The sequence below is a fragment of the Denticeps clupeoides genome, chromosome 2 (genome assembly GCF_900700375.1).
Source record: "Denticeps clupeoides chromosome 2, fDenClu1.1, whole genome shotgun sequence".
Classification (NCBI taxonomy): Eukaryota; Metazoa; Chordata; class Actinopteri; order Clupeiformes; family Denticipitidae; genus Denticeps; species Denticeps clupeoides.
In genome coordinates this window covers 4,436,275-4,452,921 of record NC_041708.1, presented here as the reverse complement: position 1 = coordinate 4,452,921, position 16,647 = coordinate 4,436,275, and the positions used below count along the sequence as shown (strand labels likewise).

The following is a 16,647-nucleotide window of genomic DNA, read 5'->3' as shown; positions in this document are numbered from 1 at the left end:
ATCTATGATCCCGAGTCAGATGTTGAAGATGTGCTGCTGTTGCTGTAAATTTGTAATACGGGATTATCACATTTTTTAATCGAACTTAAGGCAAATTGCCAAAAGATGCGCTTGAATAAAAGTTTTTTTGTAGCTGGCAATTCGTTTCCTGATTTTGACTACATATCCCATAAACCCTTGCAGACGAATACATGACGCCCGCTGTCGTAGAAGCCGCCGTTCAGTAGCGGGAGAAGTCAGATTGTTGTCAACACAACAGGGTTTACCTCGTTGCTAAACATATACATTTTAAAGAAATGGCTGTTGGCTCTACTCAGATGCGCTATGAACCTTTCGAAAATGCATTTTTGCTTCCGGCATACGCGTTTAAGGATTAGTTAGTAGAAGTTTTTTCGTCTCTGCATGACCGTGACACCCGTTGTGAACATGTCCTCCAGAGGTAAGCCGTTCCAGCTCACATTTCAATCAACGCCGCTGTAGATGTTTGTTTCTGAAACGTAATGACTCGTTTAGGTGTACAGTCGTGGCCCAAATCTTTGAGAATGACACAAATACTGGTTATCCCAAAGTTAGCTGCTTCAGTGTTTTTTATCGTTTTGTCAGTAGTTTCTTTGGTGTACTGAAGTATAATTACAAGCATTTTATGGGTTTCATTATTTTAATTGTTTTATTTTCATTTTTATTTAAGTTTATGCAAAGAGTTAATATTTGCAGTGTTTTGTTTTTTTTCAAGACTTCTACAATTTGCCCTGGCATGCTGTCAATCAACTTCTGGGACAAATCCTGACTGATGGCGACCAATTCCTTCATAATCAGTGCTTAACGTTTGTCAGAATTTGTGGGTTTTTGTTTGTCCACCCGCCTCTTAAGGAATGACCACAAATTCTCAATTGGATTAAGATCCGGAGAGGTTCCTGGAAATGTTTTTCAGTGTTTGGTTCCCTGAGCCGCTTTAGTTCTGACTTTTGGCATGGTGCTGCATCATGCTGGAAAAGGCTTTGTTCTTCACCAAAATGTTCTTGGATAGTCGGAAGATGTTTTGGAACTATTCATTATTCTCTGGCTGTGTTCTTGGGGCAGTGGTGGCCTAGCAGTTAAGGAAGCGGCCCCCTAATCAGAAGGTTGCTGGTTCGAATCCTGATCCGCCAAGGTGCCACTGACTACATATCCCAAAGCACCGTCCCCTCACACTGCTCCCCGGGCGCCTGTCATGGCTGCCCACTGCTCACTCAGGGTGATGGGTTAAATGCAGAGGACAAATTTCACTGTGTGCACCATGTAAAAAGTGTGCTGTGCTGCTGTGTATCACATGTGACAATCACTTCACTTCACTTAGGCACAACTGTGAGTGAGCCCACTCCCTTGGATGAGAAGCAGCCCCACACATGAATGATGTCAAGATGCTTTAATGTTGGCATGAGACTGATGGTAGCGCTCATAATCATTTTTGTAGAAGCCCCAAACAATCAAAAAGGGACTTAATCAGAGAAAATCGTCTTACCCCAGTCCTCAGCAATCCAATCCCTGTACGTTTTGCAGAATATCAGTCTGTCCTTGATGTTTTTCTTGGAGAGATGTGGCTTTTTTGCTGACCTTTTTGACACCATGCCGTCCTCCAAAAGTCTTCACCTCACTGTGTGTGGAGATGCACTCACACCTGCCTGCTGCCATTCCTGAGCAAGCTCTGCACTGGTGGCATCCTAATCCCACAGCTGATGATCTGATAAATGGTTTGTTTAGGTGCAATCTTGGTAGCAGCAATATCCTTGCCTGGGAAGCCCTTTTTATGCAACGCAATGATGACGGCGCATGTTTCCTTGCAGGTAACCATGGTTAACAGAGGAAGAAGAATGATTTCAAGATTCACCTTCCTTTAAGCATACAGTCTGCTATTCTAACTCAATCAGCATGACAGAATGATCTCCATATTTGTGCTCCTCCTACTTGTGTTAACGAGAGGATCACTGAAATGATCTCAGCAGGTCCTTTTGTGGCAGGCTGACATGCAGTGGGTTTAAGTTCATTTTCATAGCAAAGAGGTACTTTGCAATTCATCTGATCACTTTTTATAACATGCTGAATAATATGCAAACTGACATAATAAAAACGGAGCCAGCAAACTTTGTGAAAACCAGTATTTGTGTCATTCTCAAAACCTTTGGCCACGACTGTAGGTATTGAACATTGGTGACCTAGGCTGGACAGTAGTATGAGATCGTCCACTCAGCATACAGTTGGGTCTAAGTTAACTAAGTTAACCCCAGGTCATTTTAAGTTTTCACCATTGTCTATCTGGTGGTTGGGTATTTGTCCTTTCCCAAAGATCATGATATCTGTCATACATTAACTTCATATATTATTACATTTATTATTGCACAGCAACAATTGTGGTGTGACAATACTAAACAGTTCCTGTCCCTGCTGGGTGGGTCCTAATGGCAACTAGCCTATGGTCATACAGAACAGTAGGATCCTAATGGTTTGAAATGTATTAATAATGTTATGTACTGCTATAAGATAGTGGCTTAGCGGGTAACACAGCCACCTGTGAATTCAAACCCCACTTACTAGCATTGTGTACTGTTGCTCTGGATAATGGCCTTTGGTAAATGTAAATTTATTTCTTTTTCAGTCTGGCAACACCCGTATGTCAATATCTTTAAGCACACCCGAGTGGAAGAATGGAAGCGGGCGAGTCGCAAGGGAGATGTCAGCTCCCACATGGTGCGGAATCCTCTTCATCTTGACCCAGAGTGCGCAGCAGGTCGAATCCTGCATATAAAGAACAAAGAATGCTATCCATACTATAATCACAATGCCGTGACTTAATGTTGTATTGTTTCAGCTGATTAATAAATGCATTGACACTGTTGCATTTTACACTCAGGACAAAACTCTCAAATGCTCTGTATTCCGGATTCGAGGCTCGGTCCCAGCCAGCAACTTCATTCAGTTTCCCAAGAGTGGGAGCCAGTCCTTGGGCCTGACTGGCCGTTTCTTCTACCTGCTGTTCCGGCCCACCCCGGGGAAGCAATTTGTTGCACATCTGGACATTGCAGCAGAGGTAAGTTAAAAAGAAGATGATGAGAGCCTTGGTGGGCCAGAGAACTTTTCCGTGTGGTCTCTGCTTCACTCCTGATATTCCTGCTTGAATCTGCCGTGAGGATCACACGACTGTTGTCTTTTGTGTGGCTTAGGATGTCTGTGAACATGGCTGAGGGGGTAAACAAGAATGGACGAAAGAAAAAGAGGGAAACTTTGGAAAGTACAGTCAGACCAGAGAGCATGTCGGTCAATAAAATCTTTTTTTCCCTCTCTTGTTTCACTCCTCTTTTGCTCAGGACGGTCAGGTGATCAGAGTGTCCTTCTCCAACACATGTAAGGAATTTAAGTCCACCTCCACTTGGCTTCAGTTCCCTTTCCTATGTAGTGCTGTGCATGGGTCTGTTTTCAACTGTACTGCACACGCTGCTAAAAACGGTGAGCATTCACATTCATTTACAAATGAAATTTAGTTTAGCCATACTGTACCACACTTTATTGTACTTGTACTATGCATATATATTTTTTAGTTTAAAAAAAAAAAAAAAAAAAAAGTCCTTCAAGCAGGATACTCATGATCTATAATTTTGATGTTTGACTCAAGTAGCAATGCTTTTATTTGTAGTTTTATACTGTATACGGAAAAAACCTTTCTGCTACTTATGTGACCAATATTACCTAATTTATTTCCAACAGTTTATGTTTATAGGCTATCAGTAGTGTTTTTTTTGTGTGTGTGTGTGTCTAGGGCTGGTAGGCCCCGCTCCAGAACATGTGCGGTGGGTGTGCCTCTGTATGGATTTGCGCTCTGTTCTCTCGTCCTACTTGAATCGCCACTACAGCCACCTGAAGGCCATCAAGCTCTGTGCCAACATGAGCGTCAAAAACGTGATGACCAGTGACCTGCTGCTGCAGCCGGGTGAGGCTGGCAGCACACGCACTCACTGTAAGCACACTGTCGTTGTAAAATACACGAGCATAAAGTCTGACCCCGTGTATCAATGCAGGCGTGGACTATTCTGCTGTGAAGCACGGGGCCATAGTGTTGGGGGAGGGCTGTGCCCCGATGCCCAGAGAAATGAGTTTTCCTGTGCCCAAGGGCACCAGTTGGCATCACGTTTATGATTACATCAGGTTTGTGTTTAAACTTTTTTTATTTATGTATATTTAAATATATAGATGTTCTTTCAGTTTTCTGAGGTGACACAAAGGTATCAAACGCAAGGCCAATATATAAATAAAGTGAAGTGATTGTCATTGTGATACACAGTGTTGGGAAGGTTACTTTTAAAATGTATTCCGTTACAGATTACAGAATACATGCCCCAAAATGTAGTTTGTAATGTATTCCGTTAAATTACTCAATGTGAGTAACATATTCTGAATACTTTGGATTACTTAACATATTGTCATGCTTTTTACAACTACATGAATGAAGCAATCACAGATAATAAAAAAAGCCATGTTTTTCCATTTCTTTATTTATAAAGCTGTGGAAGTGGAAGAGAAACATAAAATATGCCTTTGCATACTGTTATGGTCACCAACATATTCAATCACTTAGTTAAAATAAAAAGTAGCCTTGCACAAGAAAAATGACCGTCTTTTTGATTAGGACCGCACCTTCCTAGCGGCGGAAAGCGGCCAATTACAGCCGTCTCCGTTCCGTGCAGCCCTCCTCAAACCCCCGAGCGCCGAGGCTAAAACCGGGTGATGGCGTGTCACCTTATACACACTCAGTCCATGTGCACTGTAAGAGTAAAAAGATCATGGTGTAATAGGGAATTAAATAATATTTATTTACAATTTCTGAAACAGAGCATGCACAGATCCGCTAGGTAGCACAACTCGATAGGCAGCATGTTTCGACAGAACACCTGTGTTATGCGTGGTCCGTGCAGCGTGGAATTACCAAAATACAGTTACTCATATTTTGTATTCTAAATACGTAACGCTGTTACATGTATTCCGTTACTCCCCAACACTGGTGACACACACACGCACATTTAATGTGTCCCAGTAATAACATTTTTTTGCTCATCTTCACGACTTCACGAATTAAAATGTGATCTGATGCCTTCAGGTTCCCCTCAGATGGACAAAAGATGCCATTTGACTCCATTCAGAAATCAGAAACTGGTACGTCCAGCCCCTTCTTGCTTGCTTGACCTGTTGAGATTCTCCCAAGTCCCAAGTGTGTGTGAATTTGTGTCTTTCTGCAGCTGAAGTCACCATGAGTCCTGACAGGCCAGAGAGTGGGAGCCTCAGTAAACCAGTCCAAGATCGAGTGTCCCTCATCCCTCAGACCACAACACCCAGACTTGTAGGTGTCGGTCTTTCTGTCTGTATGTGTGTACCTGTCTGTCTTCTAATGATCTTTTGCTCGCTCTCCCTCAGCCCAGTAGAAAGACAGCAACTCTGTTGACCTCTGCTCTTCCTGAACTGACCAATCTGACCTCTGTGGGTGTTTGGGAGAACAAGGTGTGTGTGGATGATGGAGGCGTTCACGTCTTTGTACATAGAGACCATGACAGGGCCACCTCATCCATGGCAGACTCTCTGCAGGAGGAAGTGAGTGTCTTTACATTTATTTATTACAAAACGGACTCGTAATCGGAAGGTTGCCGGTTTGAATTCCAAACTACCAAGGTGCCTCTGAGCAAAGTACCCTCCTCACACACTGTTCCCCGGCTGGCCACTGGCTGGCCACTGCTCACCAAGGGTGATGGGTTTAATGTAGAAGACACATTTCGTTGTGTGTGTCACGCTGCAGTTTCACAATGACAATCACTTCACTTTCACTTCATGAATAGGATTGTATGTTTTGGATGCATATTAATACAGTATTTTTTTTTCCTGCCTAAAAGCCTAAATTTACTTTGCTCTGTCATATGATGTGTTTTTCTTTTCAGGTGTTTAGGGCACCAGTGTCTCGTCCCATCTCCCTGCCACCTACTAAGGCCACGAAACAAAAGGTAGATCTTTCCTGCTGCATTAAACCCACTTCACTAACTTTCAAACCTTTTTTCTGTTTAAGAGGTGAGAGAGTTTTTACTTTCTCGCTAATTATGCTGTAAAGTGAATGGCACGTCATCTTCTGTTTGTGTTTAGAAACTGTACCCTGACCCAATCCTTCATCTGAGCCGAATCATCGGCTTCGGCGGTGGAACAATGAAAGGCGTTAGTGTCAAAATTACACACACACACACACACACACACACGCTTACATTTAAACTTCTGTACACATGTCTGAATCAGAATCCTGAAAGTCACGTGCTGTTTCTACTCTTCAGGCTGTGTGGAGTCAGCTGGGGGACGAGGTTGTGTACCCCTGTCATGCTGTGATTGTTTCTTTGAAGATCTCTTCGGGCCAGCAGCGCTTTTTCACTGGGCATACGGATAAGGTGAGCGTGAATGTTTGATTTATTTATTTTTTTTAATATAAGGGAAGTTGGGTGGAAAACAATATGTGGCGATGAGAGTGCTGTGCTGGTGCATGCGGGTCAGACACAAGCCCCTGACAGGAATGCAGTTATTGAATTTTACCGATTTTATTGATGAACAATGACAAAACAGGATGCATATAAATGGAAAAACAGGAATAAATCACAAACCAATAAACACAAGAAACTTACTAAGAAAAGTTATATGTCTATTAGTAAAGCACTTTATACTATCAAGTACATAAACAGCATTGCATCCCTCGCTCAGAATAAACAAGCAGGAAATGCTTGGGGGTATGGAGCCACACCCTAAAGTCAGGGATTTTATTCATTTTTATACAGGACATGAATATAGTGTATGAGTCTGTTTATCTATAATGAAGTAATTTTGTGTTCATGCTGCATGTTTTGACTCCTTTATAATTTCTATGGTAGGTGTCAGCTTTGGCATTAAGTGGTGACTGCACTCTGCTGGCATCAGTGCAGGTGAACACACACACACTCCTGCGTCTCTGGGACTACGAAAGTGGCCGCTGCTTGGCGCTGGTCGCAACATGCATGCACACCATAAACACACTGAGGTAAGCTGCACGCTTTAAACACGATTATACAAAGCTCACATGCTGACTGGGTCTGTGGAGAAGCTCAGTTTACGGCATCTTGACCCCCTTATGGGAAAGTGTCGATGCAAATCATGATTTCTTTTAATTCGTCAGTATAGTTTGTCAAAATGCATTGTAACGCGTGAACTATGCGTAATCTGTTCCTACTTCTCAGCTTCTCTCAGAGTGGAGGAATCCTGTGTGGAGTTGGAAAGAACAGCCACAAAAAAACTGTGAGTTTGTGCCCCCCTAGTCAGTACCTGAGAAAGTTTTAATTGTCTCTGGTTTAAAATTTTCTGTTGGACTACTTTTTCATTCACAAAATTGATCAGGGCCACATACCGTATAAATGAAAATGCAGGGTTTGTATTTAAAATCATGTATTAGTCCAACATTGTGCACTTTTCTTGATCTTATGCCTTTGTAATAATGTTTGGTAGATGTTAACGTTTGTGGCTTGTTTTGTTTATTTTTGCACGTGTCTAGATGATCGTTGTTTGGGACACAGAGGGGGTCAATAAGACAGGCCTGGTTTCGGTGCTGGCCAAAGCACATACCGATGTTGACATACAAGCACTACAGATCACCTGCTGCAACCAGACCCAGTAAACACACACAGCCACACACACATACATATCTTAATATGGTCTTACTTTTTTAAAGGACACGTGACATAAAATTTTGTTTGCTTTTAGACACTTCTAGCCACTGCCGGAATGTAGACAGGCTAGAGGAACTCATAATAATGTTAAATAATCTCAAAAAGAGAAATTTTCATGTCAGGGCCATGTAATGGCCAATCAAGTAGTTTTAAGAATGAACCTGTGTGTGGCATCAGATGGGAATTCTAGATTTTTGTTTTAAACTGTCTACAATTTGTTTAGATGCTAACTAATGTATTTAATTAGTAATAGTGCTTGCTTGTGTTTGTAGTATGGTGTCCTGTGGCATCAGTAATGTTCGTTTGTGGCGATTGAGGGGTGGATCCCTGCGCTCCTGTCCCCTGTCTCTGGGTCAGTTCCAAAACTTGGAGTTCACTGATCTCGCACTCCAGCATACACACTTGCCCGAACCGAGCGAGGAGCACACACTGTGAGTATGACACATGTTTTCTGATCCTGATCCCTCTAGCAAAAACACCATCAACCACACAGTCTACTATACAGTGCATCCGGAATGTATTGACAGCGCATCACTTTTCCCACATTTTTTTATGTTACAGCCTTATTCCAAAATGGATTTAATGCATTTTTCCTCTGAATTCTACACACGACACCCCATAATGACAACATGAAAAAAGGTTTACTTGAGGTTTTGGCAAAATGTATAATTAAAAAAAAAAATATTTGCAATTTTGGAATAAGGCTGTAACATAACAAAATTAGAAAAAAATGACACGCTTTGAATACTTTCCAGATGGGCAGTGGTGGCCCAGCGGTTAAGGAAGCAGCTATGGCTGCCCAATGCTCACCAAGGGTGATGGTTAAAAGCAGAGGACACATTTTGTTGTGTCACTGTGTATTCTGCTGCTGTGTTTCACAAAAAAAAAAAACAGTATTATGTTATTACATATAAACAGTATTGTGTTTTGGCCAAATCTTCTCAGGTTGCCTTATATTTGTTTCCTTTTCGGGATTGGCAGGTTTGTCAGCAGCAAGAGTGGCCACATCTTGGAGGTGGACTATGTCACCATGGCAATTAAGAATGTCAGGAGACTCCTACCTTCTCAACAGAGCCACGTGCATCATCGAGAGAAACAGACTTTTAGCACAGGTGAGAGTTACAGTGTGCATGTCTTAATAATTTTCCTTGTGTTTGTATTTCCATGTGTTTGGAACTTCATTAATATAACAGTATAAGGTGATGTTTTGGGGACACAGTGGGTATGCAAAGTTGATGGATAATTTTTTACTTTTTCCGTCGTATTTTGTTGAAGGTCCAGGCATTGCAGTGAACAGCATCAGTGTGTGTGATGCATTCTGTGCCACTGGCTCTGAGGACGGCTTCCTGCGGTTATGGACACTGGACTTCAGTGCTGTGTTTTTGGAGGCCGGTGAGCTGCTGTCAAACATAAACGGATGCTAGATCTTTTATATGTAAACTGATCCATAGTCACCGCTCATGCATAGTCCATAGTCATCCATAGTTTACTAGTATTGCTCCTCTTTTATTCTGTTTTATTTTTCCACCATTGCACTATTTTATTTATTTTTGATAACTTTATTCTTAACAACGCAGAGCATAAACAGAGCATTTTGTACTGGTATAACTGCATGTGACAAAACCAAATCTTGATCCTTTTTATGAACAGAATGCTCCCTGAGTTATAGGTAGACAGCAGTTGATTTTGCCCAGAAAACCCAAACACACACATTGCTGTTATGTCTGAGGAGACCATGGTCAGCACAGGAATTCCGGCACTGTATAATCACCTTAGAAGCAGATAGACATCTCTGTTAAAGTGAAGGTGATTGGTTTTTGTCATTGTGATACACAGCAAGCACCGCACAAGTTGCACAAAAAAAAAAAAAAAAAGCTATTAATCCATTTACCTTAGTGAGCAGTCGGCAGACGTCACAGGTGCCCAGGGACCAGTGAGCAGTGGACTGTACTGTGATCAAAGGGACCTCGGTGGCATCTTGGTGGTTTGAAATTTGAATTGTGTGTATTTCTTTCAGAGCATGAGGGTCCAGTGTGTCACACTTCCATCTCTGATGATGGCTTGAAGGTCCTGGCCACCACTAGCACAGGGAATCTTGGGTATTTGGACATCAGTTCTCGTGGTTACAGTACGCTGATGCGCTCCCACACAGACACTGTGCTTGGCTTCAGTGTGGATGGGATTCGGCAGCAGCTCACAACGGCATCAAGTGACGGAACCATTCGTGTGTGGGACCTGCACACCATGCAACAGGTCTCTTCAATGGCTTGCAAACGCACACACAGTATAATGCATACACACCCCTAATGATGTCTCTGTTTCTTCAGTTGTATGACTTTGTCTCAGAGGACACGCCTTCCTCTGTAGCATTTCACCCAAGCCTTCCAATGTTCTGCTGCGGCTCCAGTGCTGGGCGGATCCGAGTGTTTGACATCCCTACTGCCAGCCTGCTGGCCCAGCACCAGTATGTGTGTTTTTTTTTTGTTTTGTTTTGTTTTTTTCTTATCATTTCTTCATTTTAGTGCTTTTATAACCATGAAAAGCAATAAACATTAAAAAGTATTTTAATACTTAATGTCTTCAGTAAGATGTACTATGATCATGACATGGGCAATCTGTGTCTTTGTGTGCGTGTGTGCATTTGCAAGACAGCACAGTGAGTGTGTGGTAGGGTGTGTGTTCTCTCCAGATGGGGAGCGATTGTTCAGCGCGGGAGCCGACGGTACTCTGGCGCTCTATAACTCCGCCCACCAAGAGCTCCCATTCATTCGGGTCCTCAGTGAGTGCTACATTTGGGAATGTTGCAATAAAATATAGTAACATTCCAATGGACAAGGTCACTCATTTCTTATCACTTACCTTTTTTGTGAGGCACAGTTTTCATCATTAAACTTAGTTACTATGGGCTTACTAATTATATTTAGACATATAAAGAACCATGCAAATGGTGTATATGTTTCTACTGATTTACTGAAACAGGATCAGATGGCTGTAAATGCAAAAAACGAAGTGACTGGTCTCTGTTGAGAATCTGACCCTAATTAGGTATCTGTAATAAGCTGGCCACACAATGTAACACCATTTTTACTAATTTATTGTGCTTTTGAAAGGTTTTGTTGTCTGTTCTGTGTATCTGTGTTCTGACTTTTCTTCTGTGATTGGTAACTAGGCAACATATTGGTAAGGGGCACAGAGTGTGCTCCCGATGCTCTGGCTGTCAGTGGCGACAGCTCCCGCCTGGCATTTGTGGGTCCTACGGAATACACTGTTACTATCATGGATGCCCGCTCATTGGATGAGGTGTGTGTGTGTGTTTTAGTTGCTCAAATAAAGGGACATATATGAAATAAAAACATCAACACCATCCCACTGTCTTTCAGAGAATTCTCTATACCTAAAGTTATAGGGATTCCAGGGAAAAACGATAGCCCAATTTTGATGTGTTTGTGTATGTGTGTGTGCGTGCATGCAGCTTCTCCGTGTGGATGTCAGCATTATGGATGTTGAGAGCACCAGTCTGGACTCTGCCCTGAAGGTTTGTTTCTCCACCCCAAGTTCTGGACACATCCTCATCTCCACATCCGCCAATAGAATTCTTTATGTAAACACCCACACAGGGAGGCTTCAGAAACAGGCAAGTGTTTTTTTTTTTGTTGATTGACATACTTTCTTAAAAACCTTATTGTCAGTTTGAAGAGAGTGCATGTGTATGTGTGAGTTTTAGGTCTGTGATGTTCACAAGCAATGCTGCTTGTCTCTGGTGGTCAGTGATGACTCCCACTACCTGCTGACTGCTGGACAAAACACACTGAAGGTCTGGGACTACAGTATGACACTGGATATTAATTCACAGGTACATGAATGCACTCTCACACAAGGCTGCACATTTGTATGCGTGCCTTTCATTTCTCTTGTCTGTGTGTGTCGTAGGTTTTTATTGGCCATTCTGAACACATAAAGCAATTACGCTTCACGCCAGATCAGACAGCCGTGGTCTCGGTTGGTGACGCTATTTTTTTATGGGATTTCTTGGGACACACCCAGAACTCTCCTACAGTCCGAGTGTCTCCTCCTAAATCAGGTACAACACAAAGTCATCCCAATAACACACAGGCGTGGTTTCATTTTGGTCTGTAATGTACACACACTCATTTGTGCCCTCAACAGCTGACATTGGACCAATAGCTGACAGGGCATCATCATCCAATGGGATTCCTTGTGCCTCAGTGCCTTTCCCATCTTTAGATGTGAGCTCCATCAAGAGGATGGAGCATCAAGGTGAGTGCTTCATCTCAAGTCACTGAACCCTGAGCTGAAAGCTATGTTTTGAAATCACCATGGCAAAATATGAATATTACTTAAAGTGCTTTGTTGCAATACAATACAGCATAACTGGTACTGAAATAGTTATTTAAATGAATCTTGGCACTTCCTGTAAACAGTGGTCCTCAACCACTGGGTCATGGATCATTTGGTGCATTATGCTTTGTTCTGAGCATGCATAATGATCCTTGGGTTTGGTACTGTGATATTATGTGTGTCATAATATAGTTTCTGTTTTTGTTTTTGTGTGTGTGTGTGTGTGTGTGTGTGTTTATGCCTGTGTGCAGCTTTGAAGTTCTCGACTCTTTGTGATGAGCTGCGTCAAAACCCCTCCCCTGAGCCCGTTCTCAGTCCCACACCCAGCCATGCGACTTTCCTCAGGGTTACCAGCAAAGTAGCCCAAGGAGACTCATCATTATCCACAAACAATATGATAAGCAACGGTGACACAGGACGTCCTGACTGCTACAAGCACTTCGTTCCACGTTGCAACACCTCCCGTGTTGAGCAGGTATTCCCTCATCCCTCTTTCATCTGTTCATCTGTTTATTCATTTCTTGTTTTTATTTTAGAGTTTGGTGTTCTGAACATTTGCCTTAAACTGTATTCCTCTTTTTACTCATAGGGTATTGCATCCCCGCCCCCTGGTGAGGAAGGACTAAAACTGAAGGCTGTGATTGGCTATAATGGTAATGGGCGGGATAATTTGGTGTGGAATCCTCACACAGGTTGGTTGCAGGCAGTGTATCATTAAATTGAGTTTGTTGGTGTGCATGTGAGCATTTCTGAGCTGTATTGTTTTGTGTATTGTGCGGGGTTGTGTTATAGGCTTGTTTGTGTACTCTTCCGGGTGCATTTGCGTGGTGGAGAATCTGCACACGGGCTCTCAGAGGCACTGGCTGCATCACACCGAGGAAATCTCGACTCTCGCTGTTACCCATGATGCTCAGGTAAAGGCTCTTCCAGTTTGTGCCGCATAGGTTGTAAATGCCCTCTGAAAGCATTTTTGAAGACACCTTAAGCCAAAAAAACATTTTCCTCTATGTCTGTAATCATGCCACTGATTGGTTAACAGATGGTGGCGTCCGCATCTAGTGGTGGAACTTCAAAAAAGAGCCTCATCTGCATATGGAATGTCCAAGATGGTTCCCGTAGAAACAGCATGTCATACCACAAGGGTGCTGTGCAGAGCTTGGCCTTCTCCAGGGATGACCGCTACTTCCTGTCCGTGGGTCAGTGTGTTTCTGCAGCGATTGTCAATAAAACATGCAGCTCAGTGTTCTGATATCCTGCTCTGTTTTACAGGAGATTACCATGAACAGGAAGTGGCGCTGTGGAGCGGGAGCTCATTCGAACTGCTGTGTCACATCACCGCTCCGACCGCCGTCCACGAAGCCCTGTTTAGCCCGATGAACTGTAATCTGTTGTCATGCGTAGGAACATGTGGCCTACTCTTCTGCCAAATTAACACCCGTGGCCATCAGACTGAGCTGCAGGTTAAATAAAATGTGTCAATCTAATATCAAGTTTTGGTATTGATATCGAATGTTGCTATGGTTACTGCTTGGCCAATTTAGAAGCTGATTGGTCCGACTGCGTGATTGCTTCTTTGCATGGACTGTCAGACTTCTGATCTCTGCTGCTGCATTTTGTTTTTGCAGGTGCAGTCTATGTCTGTTCCAGATGATGTGGGTGAGACAGAGCTGACATCGCTGTGCTACAGTTCTGATGGTCTCCTCTTTACTGGAACAAGCCATGGACAAGTGTGTGTGTGGGAATGCAGCTCTCGCCGCTGTTTCATGAGCTGGGAGGCAGACGAGGGGGAGATTGGTCAGTGTTTATGTGTGTTGATTTAAAAAAGTAGTTTTAGGGCAATCTGATGTGTACTGATGTATCTCTAAATTTCATATTGTTTTAAATCATATCAGCAACTGTGAATGCCAACTTAATTATTGACGTTGTAATACACCAAAAATAGTTTAAAGAGTATTAGCGCCCTCTTGTGGATGTAATGTGCCAAACTTATGTGTGAAGGAGTGATGCTCTGCAGTGGAGACAGACTGATGTGTGGCAGCAACAGCAAGTGTTTGAGGTTGTGGTCAGTCACTGCAGTCCAGAGCCTCAGATCAAAGACTACAGAAAGAGCACAGGACAGGTAACACGCAATCAAACATGATATACAAACACAAAAAAAAAACAAGACAAAAAAGTTTAATTGGATGTTTGTTGTGCCGGTTTTCAACAGCTCTGGAGTGATTCTAGAACAGGAGCTGCAGTTGGACGGAGCTGTTGTCAGCGCAGTATTTGATGATGTCATGGAGATGGGCATTGTGGGTACATCATCAGGGACGCTGTGGTACATTAACTGGACAGAGAACAGCAGCATCCGACTGATCACTGGGCATAAGAGCAAGGTACAGGCAGGCAAAAATATACAGGCACATACATCATACAGTGCTTTTTCTATATACTTTGATTTAGTTATTCAGTGTCCTGGTGGTTTAAAAGGGAATAAACTTAATAGATTGGTGGTGGTTGTGTGTGTGTTTAGGTGAATGGTGTTCAGTTTAGTCCAGACGAGAGCCGTTTTGCAACCTGTGGCCAGGATGGCAGTGTGAGGATATGGGCAGCACCCAGCAATGAGCTGCTGGTGCAATTCCAGGTGCTCAATCAGGTTGGTTTTAACCCAGACACTGTAAAATAACTAAAAGAGCACAAAAAAAATCATCAGTGTGTGTCTCACAAGTATTTATGTGTGTGTTTGTGTCAGAGCTGTGAATGTGTCTGCTGGAGTCCAGCTGGCATAGAGGACACAGGTGTGCGTGTGTCAGCAGGTTATAGTGATGGAACAGTCCGGATCTTTAATCTGACCTCCTCTGAAATGGAGCTCAAGCTTCACCCACATCCCACTTCCACTGTGTGTGCCGTACAGTACTCCTGTTATGGTGAGACTCAAATAACCAAATTAAAAAAAAAAAATTCTAATTTTTAGTCTGCAGGAACTGAGGAAGAATGGCCACTGGTTTATGGACCATCCATAAATCATTCAGCAATTCATAACACATGTGTGGAAAATATCCTGTCCAAATTCCAGTTCCACTTTCAAATAACATGGCAGCATTTGGAGATAATAAATTAATTAGCAGAATATAGGCAACATTTGTGTTTGACCATTGTATGTAGGTCTGGTGCTGTTGTCTGCTGGGCAGGATGGCATGATTTCTGTCAGCAATCCGTTTACTGGTTCAACTGTACGCGTCTTCCGCGACCACAGAGGGTCTCCGATCACCATGGTTCAGTGCAACAAAAAACAGGTAGGTAGGTAGGCGTGTGTGGGTGAAATAATAATAATAATAATAACAATAATAATAAAGTAATAATAAGTTCCTGTAAAAAAAAAAAAAAATTAATAAAAAAATATTTTTTTTGCCCAGTATAAAGAGTTTGGGTTGCAAGGAGATGAGCTCTGGTTGGCCGCGAGTAATGACAGACGTGTCAGCGTGTGGGCAGCTGATTGGAAGAAGGGTGAATGTGATCTCCTTGACTGGCTGACGTTTCCTGGTCCTGCTCCTCCGGAGGTAATCTTCTGACACCCATGCTTCTGTCTGCTGATCATCGGCATCTTTCAGGAGTCTGATTTGGCTGGCTTTGGTTTCTTAAATAAATAGGACGAAGAGAGCCTGCCTCCCACTCTGGCTGCGTTCAGCCCCACTGAGCGAGGGATTCTCGTTTACAGTAGTTATGGAGTGGACAAAGAAGTGAATTTCTACTGTTTAATCAAAAAGCAGGTGTGCAAAATAATACACTTTAATTAACCCTTTAACAATATACTTTTGAAGATGCTTTATGTTTTGTTTTTGTTTTTTTAAGGTACTAAGATCTATCTCACTTACTGAGTGGGCTCAGTGTCTCAGCCTCAGTTCCAAAGGAAGGCTGCTTTCTATTGGCTCGAAAGGTGAGTAGAGATACGTACATAAGTAAAGTGAAAGTGATTGTTTTTGCCATCGTGATACACAGCAAGCGCAGGACACTGTGACAACGAAACGTGTCCTGTGCATTTAACAATCACCCTTAGTGAGCAGTGGGCAGTCGTAAAAGGCACCTTGATACATTTGCCAAATAACCTGGTTATTTTTTTTAGTATTTCTGTGTGTGTGTCTGTGGCAGGCCGTGTGGTAAAGCTGGTCCACTCCTCCAGCGGCCGTTTCCAGGATTTCCCTCCGCACAGCGACTGCGTCCATCTTTGTAGCTTCTCACCATCAGGCCAACAACTGCTAACCGCTGCGCACAATGAGATCTTCCTCTGGAGTGTACACAGTCTATAAGAAAAACTTTTGGTATACACACAGAGAATATACAACATTCAAATTCTGCACTGAATGTTGTGTTTATGGGTTTTGCTTTGAAGGCGCAACCATTTTATTTTCTGGTCTGTTTTTATGAATATGTGGGGCTTATTTGAAGCTGTACATTAGTTTAATAAAAAAAGTGCATTTTATTAAACCCTGTCTCGTTCTCTTCCTGAACACGTATAATTTATTGCTCTTAATTTCAACGCAACGCTAACGCTGACCGG

At 42.7% G+C, this 16,647-nt stretch overlaps 1 protein-coding gene across 4 annotated transcripts; it reads left to right on the top strand.

Moving 5' to 3' along the window:
• The first annotated feature begins 218 nt into the window (after nt 1-218).
• On the top strand, nt 219-16,566 carry wdr90 (WD repeat domain 90). Of its 4 annotated transcripts, none has more exons than XM_028967095.1 (41): nt 219-439; nt 2,633-2,724; nt 2,925-3,064; nt 3,342-3,480; nt 3,791-3,961; nt 4,050-4,176; nt 5,126-5,181; nt 5,265-5,365; nt 5,440-5,613; nt 5,955-6,017; nt 6,154-6,222; nt 6,336-6,446; nt 6,921-7,066; nt 7,263-7,320; nt 7,574-7,692; nt 8,021-8,179; nt 8,730-8,860; nt 9,024-9,140; nt 9,766-10,001; nt 10,076-10,212; nt 10,397-10,527; nt 10,918-11,048; nt 11,221-11,382; nt 11,473-11,601; nt 11,679-11,829; nt 11,916-12,026; nt 12,359-12,582; nt 12,697-12,799; nt 12,900-13,021; nt 13,147-13,303; nt 13,377-13,567; nt 13,733-13,901; nt 14,106-14,226; nt 14,317-14,485; nt 14,623-14,745; nt 14,842-15,016; nt 15,255-15,385; nt 15,506-15,649; nt 15,740-15,859; nt 15,942-16,026; nt 16,239-16,566. In XM_028967095.1, the coding sequence occupies exons 2-41, from the start codon at nt 2,682-2,684 to the stop codon at nt 16,394-16,396; spliced, it is 5,304 nt and encodes a 1,767-aa protein (XP_028822928.1). In that variant the 5' UTR covers nt 219-439; nt 2,633-2,681; the 3' UTR covers nt 16,397-16,566. The 4 variants fall into 4 exon arrangements, with proteins under 4 accessions (XP_028822928.1, XP_028822927.1, XP_028822929.1 ...); XM_028967094.1 differs by having other exon boundaries at nt 2,888-3,064; XM_028967096.1 differs by lacking the exons at nt 219-439; nt 2,633-2,724; nt 2,925-3,064; nt 3,342-3,480; nt 4,050-4,176 and having other exon boundaries at nt 3,936-3,961.
• The last annotated feature ends 81 nt before the right edge of the window (nt 16,567-16,647 follow it).